The sequence below is a fragment of the Callionymus lyra genome, chromosome 2, assembly GCF_982586985.1.
Source record: "Callionymus lyra chromosome 2, fCalLyr1.hap1.1, whole genome shotgun sequence".
Classification (NCBI taxonomy): domain Eukaryota; kingdom Metazoa; phylum Chordata; class Actinopteri; order Syngnathiformes; family Callionymidae; genus Callionymus; species Callionymus lyra.
In genome coordinates this window covers 32,319,515-32,345,259 of record NC_141819.1, presented here as the reverse complement: position 1 = coordinate 32,345,259, position 25,745 = coordinate 32,319,515, and the positions used below count along the sequence as shown (strand labels likewise).

The window sequence follows — 25,745 nt, the reverse complement described above, 5'->3', positions numbered from 1 at the left end:
AGCGGACATCTGGAGCATCTCTGCCCGGGAACCGAGCCTGTCTCCCCGCGACTCTTCTCACCGACGATCACGGTGTTTCACTGCCAGCACCCGGAGCTGCCGGAGTCCCTGCCGTGGGTCTCCTTGCTTGGACCACCTCGGGGAGGAGTTCTAACCGGTAAAAACACGGAAACAGGGGTGAAACCCCGGAGGAGTCTCGTGGACCGGACCGAGCCAACATCATCCGAGGAGATCCAAGGCCTGATGGGAGCTGAGACTCATCCGAACCTGCCGCGTCTGGGAGCGGGTTCCCCTCTCTGATCTGGTCTAGACTCGTGTGTTTTGCTCGGTTCCGTTCGGGTTCCGCTGCTTCACCTGCAGTGAACCTCACTAGAGTTTGAGAGGCGGATCCCCGGGTCTGGATTAGAGCCCATCAGGATCATGAGTCCCCCCCCCTCTGCCTCACTAATCTGACTTTTATCGAGCTAGATTTAAATCTGACATTTTTTTTGGTCTGGATTACTCGGCTCCCAGTTTCTGAACGGGTCTCAAGTGACCCGGTTTGAACCTGGTCCAGTTCTCGGTGCTGGTTCTTTTGGAGAGTGACTCCTGGTCATCATGCCCACGTCCCGGCCCGGTTCTGAGCCGGTGGAGTTCTGGGTGGACGGGTCCAGAAGAGACGGTACCGTGGAGGAGTTCTACACCTTGAGTTCCGAACTGGGCAGGTCTGGACACACACACACACACACACACACACACACACACACACACACACACACACACACACACACACACACACACACACATACACACACACGTGATCTCTCTGTGATATAAACAAACGATCAAATTAAATCCAGTTGACACATTAACGATGCGTTCAGCTGTCATGGGAATTTGGAGCTTCACCGTCAAAACATTGGAATTCCATTACCAGAAAAAATGAAAACAATAAAAATAAATGCGAAATTTTATTAATTTAATCAAATCTTTGATTGGTTTGACCATGCGAGACTACTTGACGCCAAACAGTATTCTTGGGTCTTAGGGAATCCACAATCAAGTCCAGCATAAAAAAACCAGCTGCGTCCTCAAGCACACACTTGAACAAGTGGGGAAACACCATCTTAACGCATCATGTCCCCTGCCGTCCAAAGTCTTAAAATGTATTACTGAACACACACCAATGTTGGATGATATAATCTGGATCCATTTTGAAAAATGTTTCAATATATTATGTTTTATTTATTAGGTTTATATAAATTGTATATGCCTCACTAATCATTGTATTATTTAAAAAAATGATTGCACGTTGAATATCGAAAGGTGTCTCAGATCAATGACTCATTCAGTCAATGAGTCTATTTGGGTCAATATTGTAATATACATTACATATATATTATGGTAAAAAAAACATATTTTGTTGTAATTATTAGGGAAATCAAAATAACAGTAACGATACTCCATGATTCAACATCTTTTCCATGCTATCATAAATCATGATGTCGTTGTTTCTGCTCTGGTTTTGATGGAACCACAAATCCAACATTCCTGTGAGCGACTCCTGCCGCTCTAGGTTGGGTCACTGCAGGACGGTGATGAATCCGTCGGTGTGAACCACTCTCAGCCTAATGCACACGTCTCTGGTGTGACCCGGTCATTAATCAACAGCCATGATCTGAAAACGCCTCGCACAGGAAGACCACAAGCTTCAGACTCTCAGGAGTCCACAGAATTTCCTGTTCATGGAGGATGACTCAATTACAAATGATGGATCGTTTTTTTGTTCTGGTTCTCTTCGTGAAGGCTTATCAAAGCATCGTCGAGGTTCCAAACCAGAAAAACATCCTTAATTATGTATGTCTATTTTAGACTTCCTCTTTTACCAATTCTGTTTATGACGTCCTACTTTACCAAGTCTTTTTCTGACATCCTACTTTACCGGGTCTGTTTATGACGTCCTACTTTACCAAGTGTGTTTACAAAATTCTACTTTACCAAGTCTGTTTCTAAAATCCTGCTTTACTGAGTCTTTTTCTGACATCCTACTTTACCGAGTCTGTTCCCAAAATTCTACTTTACCAAGTCTGTTGCTGATGTCCTACTTTACCAAGTCTGTTTTTAAAAATTCTACTTTATCGAGTCTGTTTATGACGTCCTACTTTATCGAGTCTATTTCCGACGTTCTACTTTACAGAGTCTTTTTTAGTCTTCCTAGTTTATTTATTATTTTTCCAACATCATAATTTATTAGGACTATTTTAATACTTCCTACTTTACCAGGCCTGTTTCCGACGTCCTACTTTACCAAGTGTGTTTCAGACTTATTTTGAGCACATGTTGGCACAGTGGTTGCAGGTTTGCTTCCAGGTTGTAAGGGAGGCAACTTGTGTCCTTTCTGTATGTTTTCCTCCTGTTTCGTGGGGTTCTTCCAGGGACTCCTTTACAGTCCAAAAACACAAAGAGGTTGATTGGGATCTTGGGGAAATTGTTCATAGGGTGTTGTGTGAATGGTTGTATGTCTTTGTGTGCCCTGCTGTTGAGGGTGTCCCCCGCCTCTCTCCCAAAGGAACTGGAACACCCTTTAAGGGAATAAGTGGGAGAAAATAAATCTTCAGACTTCCTAATCTTCCAAATCGGTTTCCAACAACCCAAATTATTAAGTCTGTGTAAGACTTCCTACTTTACCAATTCTGTTTCTGACATCCTTATTTACTGCTTCGAAGTTCTTTAACAAGACTCTTTACGGCTTTTTTAATTTACCTTAACTTTTAACCCTTTCTGTTTTGCCAAGTATGTTTCCAACGTGCTTACTTAGCAAGTCATTTTTAGACCTTCTAGTTGACCAAGTCGGGTTTCAGACCCTCAGAATACCTTAACTTTTATACGTATAAAAGGTATATTCTAGTATTGTTATTCAACAAGTAAATATTCAAAACTCCTAGTTTGCCAATTCACTTTTCTTCATTTTCCATATTGCCGACATGATCATGTTATTCCAACATATTTGTTTACCAAGTCTGGTGATGACTTGGCAGACTACGTTTATTACAATGATGTTTTATTTTTATTATGTCTGGTAGTTACAGATGGCTAACAATAGGAGTGCATTTAAGAGTATTTAACGTGTATTAGTAAGACGATGTAATGACTCCTAGAACTTATAAAATTAGTTAAAATGGAATTCTGGAGATCCTGTTGGTTGCTGCTGCAGGTGTTTGCTCATTAGTTCAACTTAAAGTCCAAGTGGAATACGTGTCTACATTTAATATGAAGGGGTTTATAAACATGAACACACTTCTGTTGACTTCCTACAAACCTTTATTGTGAAGCTCCCACAGGAAGTGCTGGTCCTACTGGCATCCCATTGTTGTTTGTTGTACGAGTGCGCAGCGACAACACATAAACAGTGTGCAAATTCTGAAATGTGTAAGTGGCGCCACTAGCCTTGTTACCAGGTGTCCTGTTGCCATGGCGACCAGGCCAGGACTCTCTTCTGAAGGACCTGCTCCTCCATCTGTCCCCGCTGAATATCAGATCGCACACAGGCGCTGTAGTGTACTTTCTCACTCGGTTGACGCAACTTCTTCACCAAGATGGGAAATAGTTATTGACATTCATTGGAGTTGGAGAGCTTCACTGTCACCATGGCAACAAGTGATGCTGGTATCACACAAAGAAACACAGGTGCAGTGGTCAGTACTCTTTAAGAGTGTCCTGGTTTAATGGATTTTTGGAAAATTGATGTGGAAGCAGTCAGATTATTTATTAAAGGTGGCCCTAGATAATTATCATTGTTATTCTCCATTCTGGAAAAATAAATAAATGTTTAAAAGAAGGACCTGTTTTAACACTCTCAAGGGGATGGTCTTCCCCTTGAGCTCTGGCTTTATACCTAAGCTCTGAAATCTTCAGAAGGAATGTTGGACACAATGACTCCAAAATCCATGATAATGAAGGAGAGGTCTGTTCTTATCACTCTCAGACAACAGATTTATGTTCTATCTGGTCCTTCACTCGGGGGACAAGTAGTCCCACGGGTCGTTTATATGGATCCAACACTTGCGACGACCTTCTGCTTCACTATCACACTCCTGACACCTGACTCTGTCTTCAACGACCTCACACGTGCAGCACTAGCTCGCAGATACCACACTGTGACACACAAAGGAGGGAAGATCTTGAAGTGTTATCAGTGACAGGAGAGACATTTTACCAAATCTCAGCGTACAAAACCGATTCTAAATCTTCCATCTTTCTGTGTGTTTCCCTGCAGAGGAGCGACGTCGATCGTGTACCGCTGCGAGGAGAAGCAGACCCAGAAGCCGTATGCTGTCAAAGTGCTCAAGAAAACGGTCAGTGTTCTGTCAGGACAGAGGTCGGAGGTCACGCTGGGAGCCCCCTCGAGTCGTCCCATTAGCTGACTCAGAGCCAAATAAACTGAAAACATCAACAATCCGCTGAGGAGGAGCAGGCTTTACAAGATTTTTTACTTTCTAAATCATTCTTGTGTTACCATGGAGTGTGCTGACTGATGTCTAGTCTCTGTTGAACTACACCCCAAAAACGTACCATTTTAAGCCATGTTGAATATTTACATTTGAATTGATGCAGGAAAACAACATGTAATACATTTTTCCTGTATTATCTTTTTAAAATACATTTATTTATTAAAAAAAGCAGACTCTTACATGCCCATTGTGCAACAGTCTAGATTGTCGTAAAATCCAAAGTCTCTCCAGTCCAGATCTTCTTTGAAGCTTACAAAAGACAGATTCTAAACCAAAATGTGCCTTATATTCTGTTGCTCCTCATATTTTGAAAAATACGGTACTAAATGTTATTGTTCCAAAAAGCTTCTTCTACATATTTAAGGCACTAACGTTAGCAGTGGTTTAGCAAGACTGGTTAGGTTTTCCCCAAACTGTGCTTCTTTTTAAACCTAGTCATTTACTGTGGCCCGCCTGATGGTTGGCTCAAAAACAAAGTCAATAAATAAATGTTCATGTTGATTTGGTGACCTATAAAGATGCCAGCCTCTAAGCTAAACTAAGAAGCCGAAGATTATCGATGTCAACAGGAATTTCATGGGAATTATGAACAGTTTTGTAAATATGAAATGAATACTTTAAGATTTTGGGCAACCTTTTGTAATGGAGTTTGACACTCTTTATAACACTTAATTGTGTCTTATTGTTTACTATTTAAATGATAAGCCTTCTCTACATTAGCTCTTTTCTACTCTGCTTATATACTTGTGTATATATATATATATATATATATATATACTGTATACATCAAAAATAATTTCTTTCTCTGTCTTTAAATATATTTTGTATTGTTAATTAATCAGCTATCTGTAAACTCGGCATCAGTACTCAGCCATATTAATAATGAATGAAACAGCTGTCTCCGACCCACTGAAAGCAGTTTGGGGAACACGTGGTGACAGCTCAGCCACAATAATAATTATAGAAAATATGGATAAAATGAAAAATAAGTGTTGGATGTTGAAAAGCCTAAAACAGTGGATGGAACCAGGAACCAAAGATGGTCATTCTTGACATTAAATAGAAACCGTATGCTGTTATACCTTCTTTCTAATCTCTATCTTTCTGTTCTTCTCTGTTTCAGATCGATAAGAAAATAGTCCGCACTGAAATCGGCGTCCTGTTGCGTCTTTCTCACCCAAACATTGTGAGCCTTCTTCACCTCCTTCTTCTACTTCATGCAATAATAAACACCCTTGTGTCAACCATCCTTGCCCGATACATTGACTAGTCATGCTTTGATGAGAAGCTTGTTAAAGAACCTCTCGTGGCTGTAGATTCCCCTGTGGTTGTTGCTGTGGTATATTCACCTAACCTACGAAAGATAGTTTGCAAGTCAGCGGGCAGAATCGATAATCCCGACCTGGAGAAGAGACAGTGTAATATATCTGAGGTTTCACACATAATAATGTCAGTGGAGTTCATTTCCTGAGAGCCCGGTGTTCCCTGCAGCTGATACCATCAACACGGCTCCACAAATCACATCAGATAGTTAATGTCAGCAAACACACACACATAGACACACACACACCTTTTTAGTTTTCCTGCAGCTGTGTCAGACGCTGATAAATCACACACACTGATAAATCACACACACTGATGAATCACACACACTGATAAATAATGATAATAATAATAATAATAATATGGTGATTCAATTTTCTTGTTTATCTCTGGAAAAAGAAATGAAGATTCCTCTGAGGTTGCAATGATTTCCTTGTAGATCCAGGCGGTTTGTCAGGTGGAATCATTGTTTCACAAGAAGATTCACAAGAGACTCTGTTTGTACATGAGTCACAACTTCAGATCAGCGGATTTTAGGACGCCATGACAAGACGCTGGCTCATGTTAGGACGTTAACTGTCGGAGCACTTCAGTTGAACGTCTTTCCGGAACAGAAGGAACTTTTTATTTTCTTCAAAATTCCTTTTTATGACGATGACCTTGTTTTTGTTTGTTTTAGATCCAGCTGAAGGAGATTTTTGAGACGGACACAGACATCGCTCTTGTGCTGGAATTGGTTACAGGAGGAGAGTTGTTCGATAGGTGTGTACGCGCGCACACACACACACACACACAATTTCCCAAAGGAGACCTCCTGAGGGATCAATAAAGTTTTACCTTACCTTACCTTACACACACACATTATATATTTATACACACACAGGCAGTTCATGAAGCCCATGCGATTCTTTAAAAACTGCATTATTCAACAGACATTTTACAGTTTTACGAATTTCCTTTGAATCAAATGGAAAAATCTTCCATGTTGTGAAGAAGTGTTACATGTTGTGTTGATTCTGTTTACGTTAAAGGAGCTTTTAATTGTACAACCTCTGAATGCGATAACTCTTAGTGAGATGTCACTGTTCACATTTCCATTTTTGCATTCCAATGTGGCCCTCCTCGAAAAGGTTTTGGACATCTTGGAACTAGTCTGCAGAGGGTCAATATAATCATGATTTTTATCAATACTTTTGGTGACCTTTGCTAGACTTCCGCCTTTATTTAAAGTACTTTTTTCAATAGAAGAAAATCATGTTAGTTAATCTATCAATTTTACCAGAGTCGCTGATATGGTTTCTATAATCAATCTGGAACCACAACTAAATATGCTGCTCGTATCCATTTGAAAACATCAAGTTCTTGAATCACACAAAACAATATCAAATTCCTAGAGTGAGAGTCACCAAACGCACAATGCAAGAGACACACATACGCACACTAGTGGGAATCCAGCTCTCTGATTGGCTGCCAGCTTTGTCTTGGCTGTCAACAGACCAATTGTCACGGCTGCTCGTTTCCAAAATCTTGTTTCTGCGATCACAAATATTTGTGTGATGGCGACAACAAACGGACTCTGAGTTCTCCAGGGAGGATTAATGGCAGCTTTAGTTTTTCCTCACGACAGCAGGTCGGGGAGCAAAGCTGCCGCGTGAATGTGATGATGCTGAATCCATGTTGGAGAACACAGTAGATGCTCCATGTACACATCATTAATTTAGAATTATTGACATTTCAGGGCGTCAATGATTTAGTGCTTGTTCATCTCAAGCTCTCAGCAAGGATGAAAAGAGAGATCTAGTTTTCTCAGCTGGATCTGGGATGCCCCCGGGTCTCCACCCCAGAAAACTGGAACAACCAAAGGATGGTGGCTCTTTGGATAATAACACCTCTTCGAAAATATAATTTATTTTCTAATTAAAAATTATTTTTACATAGACAAAGTTGAAAATAGAACTTTCAGTTGCCTTATTGTTCAGCTCATTTCCCATCTGGATTATTTGTTGTATGATTTAGAAATAAAGGTAAATATAGAACTTTCAGTTTCCTTCTGGCTCAGCTCATTTCCCACATGGACTAGTTGATTATGATTTTAAAATAAAGGTAAACAATATATTTTCTGTTGCCTTCTGGCTAATGAGCTGAGCTCCCACTTGGATTAGTTGTATTAGGATTTCATAACAAAAGTAAAATATAGAACATTCTTTTGCCTTCTTTTTCAGCTCATTTCCAACCTGGACTATTTGTTTTTTGAGTTCAAAATAAAAGTAAAACTAGAATGTTCAGTGTCCATCTTGTTCAGATCATTTTCAACCTGGACTAGTTGTTTTATGATTTCAAAATAAAATATAGAACTTTCTATTGACTTCTTACTCTGCTTATTTCCCACCTGCACTTGTTGTTTTGTGTTTTAAAAAATAGAACATATAACTTTATTTTGCCTTCTGGCTCAGCTTATTTCCCACCTGGTCTAGTTGCCCTGCACTAGTCAGTTGACCCGACAAAGACAGGTTGAAGAAGGAATTACTGATTTATTTTTGTCTTTTTTGGAAAATCAATGAAATGTGAACTTGTTAAAGGAATCTGAGTGTCTTTTATTTTGAAATATATCATGAAGGGTTTTTAGTGAACTTAGTTCTTCTTTCAAGACCGAATTGTTTGATGTTTAACAAGTTAGATGACCAAGAGAGGAAGATAATGACTTTAATTTCCTTTGAAAAACAGATGGATTCCATTGCATAACCTTCAGTTGTGTTGCAGGATCGTGGAGCGCGGCTACTACAGCGAGAGAGATGCTGCTCACGTCATCAAACAGATCCTGGAGGCCGTGGCGGTAAGATTCTCACTCACAAAGAAATCATGGACTGTCTAATAACTAGTTTTCAACTCACAAAACGACAAAAAAGTAATGATTACACTGTCTTATAATATGTAGGTCAACCTGCTGGGGAGTCTAAAGTTAGAAGAATGTCAAAATGGTGGATTGTAGTGATCTAAGTAAGAAAAGACAAACACTCCCATGTAATAACATTAAGAAGACAAACCAGGAGAGATAGAAAGACATTAGAGAATATTCCAGAGAGTGGCGAGGCAGCATCTTCGTGTCCAGACGGCTGGTGAGGATTCAGACGAGGTGATCAGCTCGAAAGCCTCCAGCTGCATGGATGGCACTCTGCCATAACCTTTAGCAAAGCTCCGTAGAGCAGGTCAAAATAGAGAGTTTTGAAAAGGCAGCCTGGAAGTGAGCAGAGGAAAAACAGGTTTAAGGGATTGACGGAAAAAAAGGATGGAAAGGGGCTATTCCAATAAACGAAGCCAAGAACCAGAGTCAACTCTGGTGGATGCAAAATCTATAACTAGCAGCCTCTATGTTCAACTTGTACTCATCAGTCAGTATCTGGAGCCACAACTACAGTACAGACTTGGAGTAACTTATTAAGTTAAGACATATTGGATGCTGTGTTTATTTTGGACTGTCAATTGAAAAAAAGGGGGATCAAGAATACAATATTTAATACTGTATAACCCTAATAAAAAAGAGTAGCAGTAATAAAAAACGCAAGTAACCAAGATAAAATGGATATATAATGTATCAAATTCAGATTTTAATTTGTATTTGTTTTGAATGTATTACTATTTATTTACATAATATTTCAAGATGTCAAATACGAACTATGGACAAACATTGATATTAAATAGAAAGATGACGATAACAATTTACATTCAACTGGTTATATTTAAAGTTGAATCAATAATACATTTAAAAAAGAACAATATTAAATTGCTGGCATTAGAAACATTTTTACATTGTTCATTTATATTTTTGCTTTGGCCTCATGGACACACCTTTTAAAATTCAAAATGAGATAACTGATCAAATGGAATGGTTCGACCGTAAGCAAAGGAGACCAGAAGATAGACATCCTGTGAGACTCCGGAGAAAAGAGGGGATACGAGATGGAAAGTGTTGTGTGGTCGTTGTCGTGCGACTGCAGCAGGAGGTTTCAGAATATTCTGGAGCGAAGAAATGAGTCGTCCTTCAGCAGATGACTCACAGACTTGTTGTTCTCACTGGCTTTCATCAAACCTGATGGTGACACAAATATATCACGTAAATGTCAGGGAAGGAAAGATGGGAATAAATATAGGATTTAGAGAAGAAGAGGAATCAAAGAGATGTTAAGTGAGAAGGTATTGAAGTAGAGAGAGGAAAGTAAAGACAGAAAATCAATTAAAGCAAGAGTGGAGGATGTAAGAAGCAGGAGAGGTGTGAAAGAAGTGGATGGGATAATGAGCAAAGGAGCGATATTATCTAAGAAAAAAAGAGGGAGGGAGTGCAAAAGAGTAAAGATAATAACCACAAGAGTAGATTCAAACTGGGTTTTGTTTTTTCTTTCAAAATAAAACATCTTTCCGATGTTCTACTAAGTAATGCAGCTTCATTATACAAGTGATTTATGCCTTGTGCACTGTTACTATGGAAATATTGAATTCAACATTTTAAATGTTCCATTTTTTTTATTTAAATTAAAAACTTAACTATTAAAAAAAATTCTTGAGTTAAAATCTTGTTTACCAAAACTACACCCACTTCGTTGTAATTGGTCAAACATCGTGTCATCAATCCTGGAAGTCTCCAACTCCAAGGTACTCATTGTATAAACGAAGCGAGGCGTTATTACAGCTGGCTGGAGGAGGAGTGAAGACCATTTTTACGTCACCTCCCTCTTGTAACCTCTTGTTCGCTGAGATTTCAGACAGGGGAGAACTTTATAAAGTTATAAGTTTAAAACATGCTCATAGTGCGTAACTAACTGCATTATGGAGAGGAAGACTTCAACATATGAGTGAGTCAGGAGAGTTGGGTTTTCACATTATTAAATATTGAATTATTATTTTTTTAATAATGTAATTGATTATTTATTATTATTTTTCAATTAAAGTTGTTTTAAAATATAATTTAATTCAATGATTTATTATTATTATTTAACTTAGCATTTAATTTTTATTTTGTAAATTATTGAATTCAATTATTAGTGTATTAAAAGGTTGAATTTGTTTTCATCAGAACCTTCAAATATTTTCAAAATGTACTTTCACTTCACAAAGCACTATTATTCCAAAAAAAAAATATTTAAAAGGCTTGAAATAAGAAAGTACTGAATTTAGAACATTTATTTTTGAGTTATTAGAAATAACTATCAAAACAATATTATTATTTTTAATTGAATCATTAAAAGAAAATCAATATAATATTATTCTATAAAGTATTCAATAAAAACAACCTTTCAATAGACAAATTATAGAATTCAATTGTTAGAAAAACAATTCAATGCTTCAAAAACCCTAAACATTTCAATAAAAAAATTCAATTCAATATCAGGATGGTTGAGATGGTGGTTCCTAGGATGGTGTCATTCAGGTGGAAATGAACACAGCTCTGTTTCTATTCCACCCGCAGTCATGTGTGACACCAGGTGTGTGTTTGGCTGCTTGGACCTGGTCTCAGGGCGGCAGGTTGATTTTCTCAGTGGCTGCTTTGGACACCAGAGTTGTTGTACATGTGCACAAGCAGCAGGTCCCTTATGTAACATCAGATCCCATCCTGCTGCTGAACAGATTAAATCAGAGGGAGGATTAACACACACACATGCACACACACACCCACTCACGCACACACACACACACACCTACACACACACACAAGCTGACCTACATCCATGCAGAGAAACATACGCCCACAAATGTTTTTAGGATGAAAATCTGTTTATGTGGAAAATTCGTTTTTATTTCAGGAGGGAAATTCGTTTATTTTGTGTCGATTGCACTTTTCCAAAAAGTGCGGGATGTAAACACATGAGCGCGGGGGGATTACGGTACAGTTGTAGGTGCTGTCATATGTGCAGAGTTAAGCTGTGGTGTAGAAACAACCTGAACAGATCAGAAACGTTGTATTCGAGGGAGTCTATATTTACACTCAGACGAGCTACAGGCACATCTGCCCGTGAAACACTTCTGCTACACAACCGAGACTTGTCGTTGACAACAATCTGGATCTTCTGTGTTGGTTTATTTTAGCACCAGTTAACATCTTGACTCTTGCACGAGTCAATCTATGGAAGGTTATCAGTGCCATCGGCATATTGAATTGGTTGAATGTAACATCTCAAATGTCGAATAGGATTTTTAATCATTTAATTATTATAATCTTTTTTAATAATTTAATATATATTTAAATGTATTTTTTAATCAATATTGTCTGGTTTCACTATTAAACCAACATCTTTATATTGCATTTAAAAGATAAAAGACAAATTGAACAATACTGAATTGACAAAATGCATTTTTTAATCATTGGATGTCCCCAATACTTATTCAGCATCATCCTCTGACCTCCCCTTGGGTTACGATCAAAGACACGACCTGGCAAGAAAACTAATGTTTTGATGCACAGCTTTGCCAAATCACATAAAAAAGTAAAGCGTAAAAAGTAAAAAGGTCATGGCTGTGACATCGGCCTGGTTCCAAAATGACTCAAAGACGAGACCAACAGAGTTCAATGTTAACAGTAGGACTTCTTCAATACATCAGGAAACAGAGGTTTAGTGCCGCAAGCTAGCATTAGCGCATGCCATGGGGGAGAAATATGTGCTCCTGTCAATATGTGAGGGAAGAATCAGAACATTTTTATGATTATTCACTGAACATCGTTCACCAAATGTATCACGCTTTGGGTCATATTGTTCAGACAGTTACTTTGTGATGTAGTTTTGTATTTTAGCCTCTTGAGGGAGAGAGAAAATGCTCCTAAACTGGTTTGCAGATCCATTTTTTTTTTTTTTAAAGGAAAAGTTAAAAAGACGGTGCAAAGGTTAAGGCAGATGTTATACAATGCTTGAACAAAAAATGCTTTTAAATCTATTTATATGGGTTAAAATGAACATTTACAAAAAGCTAAGTGAAGGAAAAACAAAATAACCCTTTGGTGTTATTGTATTTTTCCCTTCAAAACAACATAAAATCTTATCAGTACAAGCAAATGGATTTGACATCATAAGATAAAACTTGTCCCATGACCACACATAAATGGATCATGGTCCAAAAGAGCCAGAAGACTAAATGAACGATTGACTAAAAATTGGATAAGTAGAAGTAGACAAGGTACTTGTTTTTTGTTGTTTTTTTTTAAATCTCAAAACTTGTTTAAGTGTCTGACTATAATACTGTGTATTCAAATGGATGGGGGGGATTGTTAAGTTAATCGATAAATGCACAAGTTTCTGAAGCCAAAGGCATTTAAAATCCTTCCTCTCTTAGTGTTTAGGTTTCCTCACCACTTAAAAGCATTGATCTGATCCGTGATGGTTAATACCATCAGGCTTGAAGCTACGAGAAGTGTCAAAGCCTAGTAATATGATCTAAAGATCGGTAGATATATTGTGTCATTAAGACCAGTACAGGCACTTCAATCTTTCTACTTAAGTCAGACATCTATTAGGGAGAAATACATTAGTCGGAAAAGAGAAAGACTGACAGATATTCGGACTCTTTTAGGCACTATCTTTCCTGCCTCTTTCACACCAACGTTATCTGGTAAAGCAGCCATGAAATCCCCATGTCACGAATCCCAATCCCTCCCCTTCCCCGCGAGTGCCAGGCCACCCTGGCGTGAGTCTGGATCTGCTGCTGATCAAAGCAGTTAGTGTCAGAGATATCACTCGCTCGCCAGCAGGTTCATTAGAGCCCGAGTGGCTCTCCGAGAAACCTCGGCGGAGAAGCAGTCGAGTCCAAGGGGAACCAGCCTCTTAACCCCGTGACGTCCGTCACCAGTTAAACTCCTCTGACCCTTCTAAGGATGAGCAGCGATGAATAAAAGGAATAGAGTGTTTGCTCGCTTCGATTCCTTTCACTTAATCGTCGAGCGTTTCCATCGTAACAAAAGTGCATCAAAGGGTCGGTGGATTCTTTTGTGTTTTGGAACAACAAAGTGATCTGATTTGAGGAAGCGTTTGTTCCGAGAGCAGCAGGGCCGGCTGGGAGCTGGGGAAGAAGCCATCTGTTCATTCACTGTTCAGTCTGCCAAGCAAACACACTGACACACACACGCATACACGCTAACACACTAACACACACACATTTTACCCCGAAGGCAGTTGATGTCACAGCTGAAAAGAAATAGCAGTAAAAATTGTCATCTAAAGTTGGTTCTAACTTTTCTCTCTGCAGTATCTGCATGAGAACGGCGTCGTACATCGCGACCTCAAACCCGAGAACCTTCTGTACGCCGACCTCTCTCTGGACGCGCCTCTCAAGATCGGTAAATATTCACACTCTCGGTGTTGTTAGAAAAAACGACCACCAGACAGAACAAGTTGGGTTGGATGTTTCTTCAAAACGGATTCTTCAAAAGTACTCAATGTCCTGCAGCCATGATGGAAATGAATGCAACTGCCGTCTCCTATTCACTGCCCTACAGCAGTTTGACTGGTATCTTGGTAACTGGGGAGGGTAAAGTTTTGGAGTCAAGACATCGTTATAATATTAGCAGAAATAAAGAAAACATTAACTTTAAAAAAGTGCCGCTTTACCATCATGATAGAAGTTCAAGCTGACATCCTTATTGCAAACCCTGAGTGAAGGTTATGGTCTGCTTATTCTTTTTGTCCAGAATGTAGTCATGTGAAAGTATTGTTTCCATATACATACAATGAATTACATTGTGCTGCAGATGATTGATAGTCAATAGGCAGGTTAAATGTTTGCACTACACTGATAAACATGCACGCACGCTTGTATTGATTGTAATTCAATTCTTCGATCTCTGAACTAGTGTGTTGTCCCAATTTTCATTTGGGACAATTGGGACAATTGGGAGTGTCCCTCTATTTGTTACATCATATACGCTCATCTCAGGGTGTCATGTAGTGCAACTCTTAAATACATTTTTACTCAATTAATGGTTTTTCACTTATTCAACGCGGACGATATAAGATCATTTCATACAAGCATTAGAACCATGCAACCAAATGCTCCATTTTGGTTGGGGTTTTTTTTTCGCAAAAAAAGGGGCAATATTTTGAATACAGTGTTTTGTACGTGTTTTGAATGCGACAAAATGTATGTGTTGTGTGCAATGGTGTTTTTTTGGTGTGTGTGTATGTTCAATGTAGAACATGGTACAGAGGTACAGAGGGCCAGTAGTTCAAAACAAATTTGTGTCCTGTCTCAAATTCCTTTCTGAGTTTGTACTTTTGTGTTAAATAAATTGCATTTTCCAACATACAAAATATGTACTATATAAGTAGTAGCATTTTCCTGTCTGTGGGTTATTAAAGAAAACTACTGTACCAAAATGTCATCAAAGTTTACACCATATTGACATTTTTATCTTTTCCAAGAGTTAATGTTAGACCTGAAAACCTATCAATCTGTATCTGTTTTTATCTAATCAAGTTCCTGCAGCAGATAAATAAAGATTTTTATTAGAAAAGAAACAAAGCACTAACAATTCTAATTAAAGTTTATGTGAGAGCTGGTGTCATTACGCATCCCTGCAAATGTTTTAATTACTAAAACTAAAATTGAAAAAAGTTGAAATAGGAGAACTTCACTCAGTGATCGGAAATTCCATCTTTGAAATACATTTATTTTACACAACAAATATACCACTATTTTTGTTCTAAAGAGAATATGTTGTATGCCTGTTAAAATGAGTCATGTGATCTCCTCAGAGCGGAACTCTTAACATTTCAGATTCAACCCGACGACTCGAACGTTAACACCCACATGTGCGTTGACCTTTAATGAAGCCGTCTATTATTGCTCTTCAGATGCTAGCCGAGCCTCCGAGTCGCACTCGCAGCCTCCGCTAACACCTTCGCGTCGCTCCGAGACTCTCCTCCTCCTCTCCACGGCTTCGCCCACGCTCGGGCTACCGGAATAGTCCGGAGCTATCTGTCAACATATGAAAATGTGTCGACACAACACAGACTGTGCGACGGTTCAATATTTCCTCTTGTTTGTTTAATTCAATCTTCTTCTCCGTCAGCCGACTTCGGTCTCTCCAAGATCATCGACGACCAGGTCACCATGAAGACGGTCTGCGGGACCCCGGGGTACTGTGGTGAGTATGTCACGACTGTTGTGTTGTGACGTCACCGTTGTCACAGCATCGCCGCGACTAATGATGATGTCACGGTACAGGGTGTCCCCTCGAATCTCTTTACTACTTTACGAATGTATTCTTAAGGCAATTGAAAAAGAGAAAAACAACGTTTGAGTTTTTGACATGATTCAAATCACAAGTACCATTTTTACTTTCTCTATCTTTGCCATTCAACTCTTTGACAAGCGCTGCCTTCATAAAAATGATTTAAAACGTTCATGTTTTCAAGGCCTTTGAATGAAACTCACTATCAGACTACATGGTCTGTATAAATGTTATGGATAACATAATAAAAACACAATAACAAATTGTTAATGCCAGGTTGTACTTTATAGTAACATTACCCCTATGTAGCATAACTAAGCATAATGAATGTGATGAGCATGAACATTTTGATGAGCATATATATATATATATATATATTATTTTAAGATATTTGTTTATTGATTTTTCACATAAATCAACCAGTACTGCTCAACAGTTTAAGGAGCATATTTTATTGAATAATAAAACAAAACAAAAAATCATTTATACTCTGTAAAAGCAGGTTTTATAATAAAAACACAATAACAAATTGTTACTGCCAGGTTGTACTATATAGTTATATTACCACTTTGTAGCATAACTATAAAACATAATGAATGTCATGTGCATGAATGTGTGGAGGAGCATATGTATATTTTTTAATTTATTCAAGATATTTGTTTATTGATTTTTCACATAAATCAACCAGTACAGCTCAACAGTGTAAGGAGCATATTTGACTGAAGAAAAAAAAAAAAAAAGTATACTCTGTAAAAGCAGGTTTTATTGGTTTTCTCGGGACGACACTATTGGGTCAGATTCAGTTACCGCCATAAACGTGTATTTCTGGTTTATTTCTGAGATCATATCAGGGGAAATTGTGGCCCCGGGTTCCACATACAACCATCTGTTCCTGTATTTACTGTATCTGACCTCCCTGTTGGAAACTACCCCAGTGAATATATACAAGACAAATACGTCTCTCCCTCCTGGTTTACAGTAGAGTATAGTATAATAGAACAGTAAATATGATAGATTTTCGTATCCGTGTAGGATCAGGAAAATAACATAGTAGTGTCCGTCGTTGTGTAAAGTGTAGTATCACCAGCTCTCTGGCCACCGTGATGCATTCAGGCACCTGCTGCTCTGTGGGATTTTGTGACACTCTGAGTGAGCGCTTCAGTCATCCATCTGGTGTCTCTTCTCACTCGTCAGCTCCGGAGATACTGCGGGGAAATGCCTACGGCCCCGAGGTGGACATGTGGTCAGTGGGCGTCATCCTCTACATTCTGTGAGTCTGAGTTAACACCTCCACACACACTCTCTCACACACACACACACACACACACTGATTGATTCCTCTCTGCGGAGCTGCTATGACTCTCACGTCCATCTCTGGAAAGCCATTACGCTCATTAGGCCATGATGTGAAAGTGCTTCCTGTGGATCTGTTCTCCTCGGATGAATCGAGTGTGTTAATGCAGCCTTCGGAGCTCTGCGCTTCCTAATGCTGATTACAATCCGGCCTTAAATCTCTTCCTGGATATAAACTTGTCATAGCAAGTCCACAGATGTGACTGATCCAGCTTTAGCATGTCAGGCTCAACCGGAATACGGATAAAGATTCATATTCTTCTTTTTATATATATTACTTTTTTTTTTTATTACAGCACAAATGTAAGTAAGTAAGTAAGTAATTTATATTTATAGAGCGCTATTCCAGACCAGGGTCATAAAGCGCTTAAACAATCAAAACAATACTCCATAAAATATATACTAAAAAGGTCAAGATAACACCAAAACAACACAGGAGTCTCAGAGAATCAAGGAAAAGCCTGCACAAATAAAAATGTCTTCAGATGTTTCTTGAAGGAGTCAGTAGATCCATCAAACACAGAGGGAGAGGAAGATCGTTCCAAAGCTTAGAAGCAACAGCCTGGAAGGATTTCTCTCCTCTCACTCCTCAGTAGATTCTGATCCACAGACCTCAGAGCCCGAGCTGGGGTGTAAGGCTGGATCAGATCACTGATGTAAGGAGGAGCCTGACCATGAATAGATCTGAAAGTAAGAACCAGAATTTTAAAGTTGAAAGAAACTGGAAGCCAGTGAAGAGTTATAAGGATCGGAGAAATGTGAGTTCTTCTACTAGAGCGGTATCCTCTGCATGAGTGTAATTACTGGACTGCATTAGCGACAGCTACGGTTCCCTGCATGAACCAGATCATCAACAACGACTTTCTGTTCCAGGCTGTGCGGGTTCGAGCCCTTCTTCGACCCGCGTGGCGACCAGTACATGTACAGTCGGATCCTCAACTGTGACTACGAGTTCGTGTCTCCGTGGTGGGACGAGGTCTCCCTCAACGCCAAGGACCTGGTAGGAACGATTCAAGAAGCAGTTTTGTTGCTGTATTTTCTGCCTTAAATATTTAGATATTTACATTTTCTAGGTTTAAAAAACAAATCAAAAATCAAATGCAATGCCTTATAGGGTTGAAGTGGAGTGTTAGTTTGTTTCTAGTGGGGGTTGGACTCCACCAGGACCAGGTCACGGTTCTGTTCAAGTCTTTTCTTGACAGAATTTCTAGACGCAGTCCGGGGTGTTGAAGGGGTCTGGTTTGGTGGATTTAGGATTGGGTCACAGCTTTTTGCAGAAGACATGTTCCTGTTGGCTTCATCGAACGATGGCCTTCATTGAACGATGACCTTCAGCTCTTGATGGTGTGAGAAGCGTCAGGGATGAGAAGCAACACTTTAATATCCGAGTCCATGGTTCTCAACTGGAACGAGGGTGAGGAGTTCAAGTATCTTTGGGTCTTGTTCTTGAGTGAGGGAAGAATGGAGAGCGGGGGAACAACACGCGTCAGCAGTTATCTATACACTTCACCGATCTTTGATGGTAAAAAGAGAGCTAAGCCAAAAGGCAAATGGTGGATGGATTCTCCCTAATGGACGGGGTGAGAAGCAAGGTCACCCGGAAGAGGCTCAGAGTAGAGCCGCTGCTCCTCCGCGTGATCAGAGGCAGCATCAGGAAGAAAACCTCCTACCATAGCTTTCAGTCTCACATATCTTCATCAGTGTCTTCCCTCTCCGTCGCCACGGTGACCACTTCCCTCTCCCCGCTCGTGTCGTCAGGAGTAGAAATCGAGTTTCACGTCAAACAGCCCTGATGATGTCGCTCGGTATCAATCCCGCCGGAGAAGAGTGCTCACAGGGGGATTGGAAGCAGCTTTCCTAACAGGGTTCTCCCTCTTACCGTCCTGTCTGCAGGTCAGCAAGCTGATCGTGCTGGACCCGCACAAGCGTCTGAGTGTGCGCGAGGCGCTGCATCACCCCTGGGTTCTGGGCAAGGCGGCCCGGTTCTCTCACATGGACACCACGCAGAGGAAGCTGCAGGAGTTCAACGCTCGACGCAAACTTAAGGTTTCAAATGCAACCATTCAATATTTTATCGGCACGTATGATATACTTCTATAGAATTTTGTAAAATTACAAAAACATTCGGACCAATGTGCTTCTGGTCCAGAAGATCCTTATTGTTAACAAATGTTTGATTTAAGTGTGTCTTAAATAGATGTTGGACTCTATTGTACTCATCAGTGTATTTTTGTACAAAACTCTCTTTTCATTGAAATATTTACTTTAGAAAATGTGCTTAAGCCCCGCCCACTGAAAACACTTGGTTTTTCTGGTGATTAAATCTTGTTTGCCACAACCACACCCACTCTGCTGTTATTGGTTAAGCAACAAGGTTCGTCACCACTCATCATCAGTCCAGGAAGTCTCAACCTTGAAGGGACTTGTTGTAGAAACAAAGTGGGGCGTGATTTCAGCCGGCTAAAGGAGTAATGAAGACCATTATTACGTCATAATGGGCTTTACTCTCGTAACCTTTCGTACGCAACCTCTTCCTTTGCAGTTCAACAGTCATTACTTCATGTTAGCAACATATATAGATAATAATAATAATAATAATCTCTATTTATATAGCGCCTTTCTAGACCAGGGTCACAAAGCGCTTTGACAGCCATTCACACATACTGATGGGAGTATGTCTTCCTGATGCTGAGTCACGTTAAAAAGTTTTGTGTTTTTGTAGATATAAACGCTTCATGTGCACAACCACAGACTTTAGTGGGAGGAACTTATTCCTCCCTCAAAACAGTGGATTCCCACGATGCATTTCTACTACTTTATTTAGTGACGACTGATTGGTTGGTACACATCTTAGTTTAAATGTTGCTCAGAGGTGATTTACAGCTGTGATTTGGTTGGCTGGGCGGCAAAGCATTATTGGAGCTGCTCAGGTCACCATTACTGAGAAGGTTATTGAGACGGATGGCACCTCATATAATGTTGAGATTCCACGTGCTAATAAATGTTGTTAGATAAATGTCGTCAAATGAAACAAGCGAAATATTAGATGGTCGCCACTAGGGACCGCTGTACCGTACACATGCTGACATCCCCTTCATTTCTGTGTCTCTCTCAGGCGGCCATGAAGGCCGTGGTGGCGACCAGCCGGATGCACGAGAGCTCGCGGCGCCGCACAGACAGTTGCGACATGCCTGGTTCTGGCACGTCCCGGCAGAGCAGCATGCAGCAGGACCCGCCCCCTGACTCCCCAGGACCCACCACCGCCGACAAAGAAGCTTCGCCCATGATGGATCCCAAGAACACGCCGGAGGAACAAGAGTCCGAGCCCACGGACCTCAGCGTCGGCTCCCGCTCGCCGCCGCACAGTCCCAAACCGACCGCCTCGGAGGTCACAGGCTCCGCCCCTGTCAGGCCCCCGCTCCGGGCCGACGGTCGACGGCAAGCGTCCGTCATCCCCAAGAGCATGCTGGTCCAGCCGCGGCTACAGCACAAGAGCTGTTCTGCGATGGAGACCACCTCCCAGGGAGAGGTCTCCGCCTCCTCGGCCACGCCCCCCAGTCCCAACAGCCTCAGCAACGGCTTCAGTGGCGTGAGCGAGCCGGCCGGTAAGACGGCGCCCTGCCAGTGATCGTCTCGACGTCGAAGAGAAGCTCCAAACTGCCACAGAAAAAAGAGTCAAGCCTTCTTTTGATCACCCAGACCAAATGTAATCTCGATCGCAGGTTTCTTCTTGAACTGATCCAAAACTTCCAGTTCAGCAGCTATGCTAGCCTGCTACGCCGCGGCGACGTGCTTAGCATTTCAGTATTATTGCGTGGCATGGCCCGGCGGAAGTTGGAGGATTCAAGTCAGTCATTTAACCAGATTTAAGTTATTACTTGAGGTTTATTGGCAAAATGTTGAAGGTTATCACAGATGTAGGAACACATTTGAATGTCGCGCAAGTGAAGATCTAATCAAACGTTAGCTTAAGCATCCCCACTGCTCTTCCAAAATTAAACAGGGTTCCAGTTTACTCAGGATTTTAAACTAAGTTAGGGTGTAAAATAATTATTATACTGTAACATGTCTTTAGTATCACGTTTCCTGAATTGTTTAATTTATTTAAAATCTTTGTTTTGTAAAGTACTTTCAACTTTATGCTTAATTTTATTTGAATTATCTCGTCTCATTTTTGTTGTTGTTGAGTTTGAAGAACTTTAACAAGGTGGCGACGTTCTCTGACGCCACTTTGTATGTTTACAGTCAGTTAAGTTGTTAAACTTGTTTATTTTCTTCCACTTATTCCCTCATTGAGGCAAGTCAAGTTTATCCCAGCTAGTCGGGGCACGAAGCAGGTTCAGATGCAGGCAGTTTAAAACATTTTAAACTATAATTTAGCTTTATATATTTATATGTATGAAGTATATGGTCATTATAATTCCTTATTATGTTTTTTCTATGCATTTACGTTTTACAGCAGCTGAAAAGTTTGGATTCATTCATTTATATTTTATTACTCCATTTTTTTTAAATGTATGTTACATTTTTTATTAGTTGCTTTGAGTTATTTTGTTTTTTACTTAAAACTAATAATTATCTATAAAAGCAGACATTATTATTTTTTATGTAGTTACTTTTTTTGTGTTTCTTAAGTCTTAATTTCTGCTGTATGTTAAAAAAAAAATTAAAGGTACTAGCATTTAGTAAGCTAGGCTTCTACATCACTAGCATTGCTAACTGCTTCATACATATACTTCTTTGATTATGTCTCAACTTAACACAATCTGGGTCTTCAAGAAATAATCAGACTGTTTTCCGAAAAAGGTTATAACGTGTCAAACTCAAATACAAAATACAAAAACAATTTAAGTGGCCGTCAAAAGCTTGAAGCATCTCTTGTGTCTTGTGTAAAGCAAATGTTGAAAGGTTGTTTTAATTATAAACAAACAGTTCCTGATCAGTCAGTTTTACAAAAGGTATAAATAACATGTTTAAAGACTTTAAGGATATATCAATATTTATTCGATTTTTGGAAGATAGAGAATGTAGATGATTCGTTGTTTTTATTTTTTAAACTGTGCCAGTGTGAGCAGAGGAGTAAATATTTACTATACAACGAGAGACTCATCGTGAACACATATTTTGTAATTACCTGCATCTCATGTCTCGAAGGTTTTATAAGGGACTCGTCCTCAGGCGACCATGGCATTGACTTGGCATTGGGAGCTGATTGTGTTTAAGGGACTGAGGAAAGATGACAAAAGGATGGCTCTTTGCATTTCCACTTGAGACTTCAAAGTACTTTTTTTTTCAAGAATTCTTTCCACTTTCTGCTGATGCTGCTGCGTGAGTAGAAACTGTAGACCCAGGTGAGTGTTGTGCTCGTGTCATCCAGTGAACGGTTGTGTTGTTGCACTGTAGATCTATAAACCAACTCCACTCGCTCAATACTTACACACCTTTTCGTAGCTCAACTAACCGCACATTGACTAGAAAACCACACGGTCTACCTCTCTGTGTACAGGGGCTTCCTAACTGAAGACATGAATTAACTTCAAATTTGCAAATGTTTGATATGCATGTGTAAAAAACTCCAACAACTCTGTCCTATAGTTGGTTTATGACACAATGACAAGAGAGAAGCAAGAAATGTTATGGATGTTAGTACCCGACTATTACAAAGAACAGTTTTGACTAGTGGCTTCCAGGGATGGGTATCATTTCAGTCTTTTATGATTTCAAACTGGTACTTTTGAACAGAAAGTATCCAAAAATGAATTATTTACTTATTAACAAAACATAAAGGCAGATTTTCTAAATGTAAAAAACAATGCTCGTTGAACAGGTTCTCAGCATTACATACTGTCGGTATTATGTTCTGTATGTGTTATTTTGTGACACATTGTGTGGGTAAGAGGTGTTTTGCAGGGGGGAGTGGGTGCTGATAGGATTTGTATATATATGTATTTCTTTTTTTTTTCCTCCGTGTGGTAATGAGCGTTTCTATCAGATCAGAGTTTTGGTACCCATTTCTAGTGGCGTTAAAGGGTATTGCAGCTTCGCGTTACTTTTTTAACGTGATGGAAGCTGCCGTCTACTTTTAGTGCTAAAACACATTTTAGGAAAAACACAACATTGTCACAAACTTTATATTGTTTCACAAAACAAGAGGCTTCAATCGTCTAAACTAGAACAAAAAAATGTTGCTTTTTTAATTCGATTGGATATTTTTTAATGTCAAGAAGAAGGATTGTAAGATATGCAGTTCTATAAAATACAGTGTAAAAAAAAAACATTTGTTTACCGAATAATTTACAGATGCTTTACTGTGCTGCTGCACTTCGACAACTATTACAATTATTGTAACAATGTGCAACAGCTACATCTCTGCCACAGCTTCCCCTTTCGCAATGGATTCACAAGCAGGACACGAACTAGAGCAAAAACTTTGGCATTTATTTGCTTTTCAGAGTAAAAATAAAAGGCGTCTAAAACACTCAGATGAGCGTCATAAGAATTATATTAGATCCAAAGCAGACGAAATTCGAGTGATACTGCCATCCACTGGTGATGTACTGAATTACAACATTGAGGCTCGTTTACGTTCAACATCAGCGCAACCGCATCACATCCGGTGGAAATAGGGTTTATTTAAACAAAAGTTTTTTGTATGGAATTTCAGGTGATGTAAAAAATGAGAGCAAACAAAAGAAGAAGTAGAGAAAAAATGGACTTGGTTAAACTTCTGATGAAATTATTTTTAGTAAATGCAAAAACGTCTAAATTTGTAGTGAAATGTTGCTGTGAAATAGATCTTTTATCTTTGTACTTGTTGGGTACTGACTTCAAAATGCAGCCAGGAAAGCAAAGAACCCCAAACATTGTTCTGGTCATAAATCTCTTCCAACTCCTCAGACACCTGGCTTTGTCCCTGGAACTCCTTACTAGGAGACATACTGACCTGGTGTCAGAGCCACAGAAAATGTAGAGGAGCAGGTACTCTACCTTGATTTCCCTCTGGAGACTGAAATCAAAAAAAAGTTGCATGACAAAAATATTTGATGCTGCACTTAAATTTTTAATTTTCTTCCTCAAACACCTCACTAAAAATATTTGAGCTGAAGGTGAAAAGAAACGCCCAGTGCTGATGCACAGCTGCATCATGGGGAAAATGGACTTCTTTTAATGTTTAGGTTTACTGTTTTTCATTGGACTGTAAAAATACCCAAACAAAGTATGGTGTTCCAGGATGGACTATATATCTGGACGATATATCTATATTTGATTGACATCTATACTCTTGTGTACAAACATATTTGCTTCTACTATCTTGGGGTTTGAACTGTAAATGTTTGTGTTTGACCAGTAAACCTGTACTTTTTTCATGACGACACTCACTCACTGCCAGTTGTTGCATGTGTTCCACTCAACATGGTTGATTTATATGATCGCAACACGGTGGAGTTTGGATCCTCGCTGGACTGCCCACCAAACGCTTCCAAACTCCGGATGGACTCTAAATGAATGCGGATTTATGTAGAATGTTTCTCAGATGCAGGTCACATGTACAGTAAAGAATAGTTGATAGAAACAAGACGTGATTCTTCCTCTTCTTCCTATACGTACAGGTGTACCTGGATGTGTGTTAGCTTAAGCCTCTCCTGCTATTGCATTTTGCTTTAGACATGTATTCATCCTGTAGGAATTTCCTGAAAATATGATTTTAAAAAGATATGCAATCTTCACGAAACAAAATAATGCTGACCAGAAACTGTTTCCTTCAATTGAGAACAATCTCTAAAAATGATGTCACAACACAATCTGGAACTTGTAATTCATATGTTTGTATCTTCTTGTTTAGACTTTTGTAACAGTTTATTTTGGTGTCTAAACAAGAAGGTTCTGTCTCGCCTGCAGTTAATACAAAACTCTGCAGTGAGAATTCTGACCCGCTCTAGTAGAAGAACTCACATTTACCCGATCCCTAAAACTCTTCACTGGCTTCCAGTTTCTTTCCGGATCAACTTTAAAATTCTGGTTCTTACTTTCAGAACTATTCATGGTCAGGCTCCACCTTACATTACTGATCTGATCCAGCCTTACACCCCAGCTCGGGCTCTGAGGTCTGTGGATCAGAATCTACTGATGGTTCCTCGCACACGGTTCAGGACCAGAGGAGAGAAATCCTTCCAGGCATTGCTCCTAAGCTTTAGAAATATCTTCTTCTCCCTCTGTGTTTGATGGATCTACTGACTCCTTCAAGAAACATCTTAAGACCTTTTTACTTGTGCAGACCTTTCCCTGATTTTCTGGGACTCCTGTGTTTGTCGTGTTTTCGAGCTTTTAAAGTATATATTTTAACTGTGTATTATTTTTGATTGTTAAAG

The 25,745-nt window shown here is 39.6% G+C and overlaps 1 protein-coding gene across 1 annotated transcript; it reads left to right on the top strand.

Moving 5' to 3' along the window:
• The first annotated feature begins 20 nt into the window (after positions 1-20).
• LOC148086582 (calcium/calmodulin-dependent protein kinase type IV-like) lies at positions 21-24,952 on the top strand. Its single transcript, XM_087784735.1, has 11 exons — positions 21-704; positions 4,256-4,334; positions 5,614-5,676; positions 6,493-6,575; positions 8,574-8,646; positions 14,040-14,130; positions 15,862-15,936; positions 17,218-17,293; positions 18,250-18,376; positions 19,270-19,422; positions 20,492-24,952. Exons 1-11 carry the CDS (start codon positions 598-600, stop codon positions 21,002-21,004), a joined length of 1,440 nt encoding a protein of 479 aa, XP_087640861.1. The 5' UTR covers positions 21-597; the 3' UTR covers positions 21,005-24,952.
• The last annotated feature ends 793 nt before the right edge of the window (positions 24,953-25,745 follow it).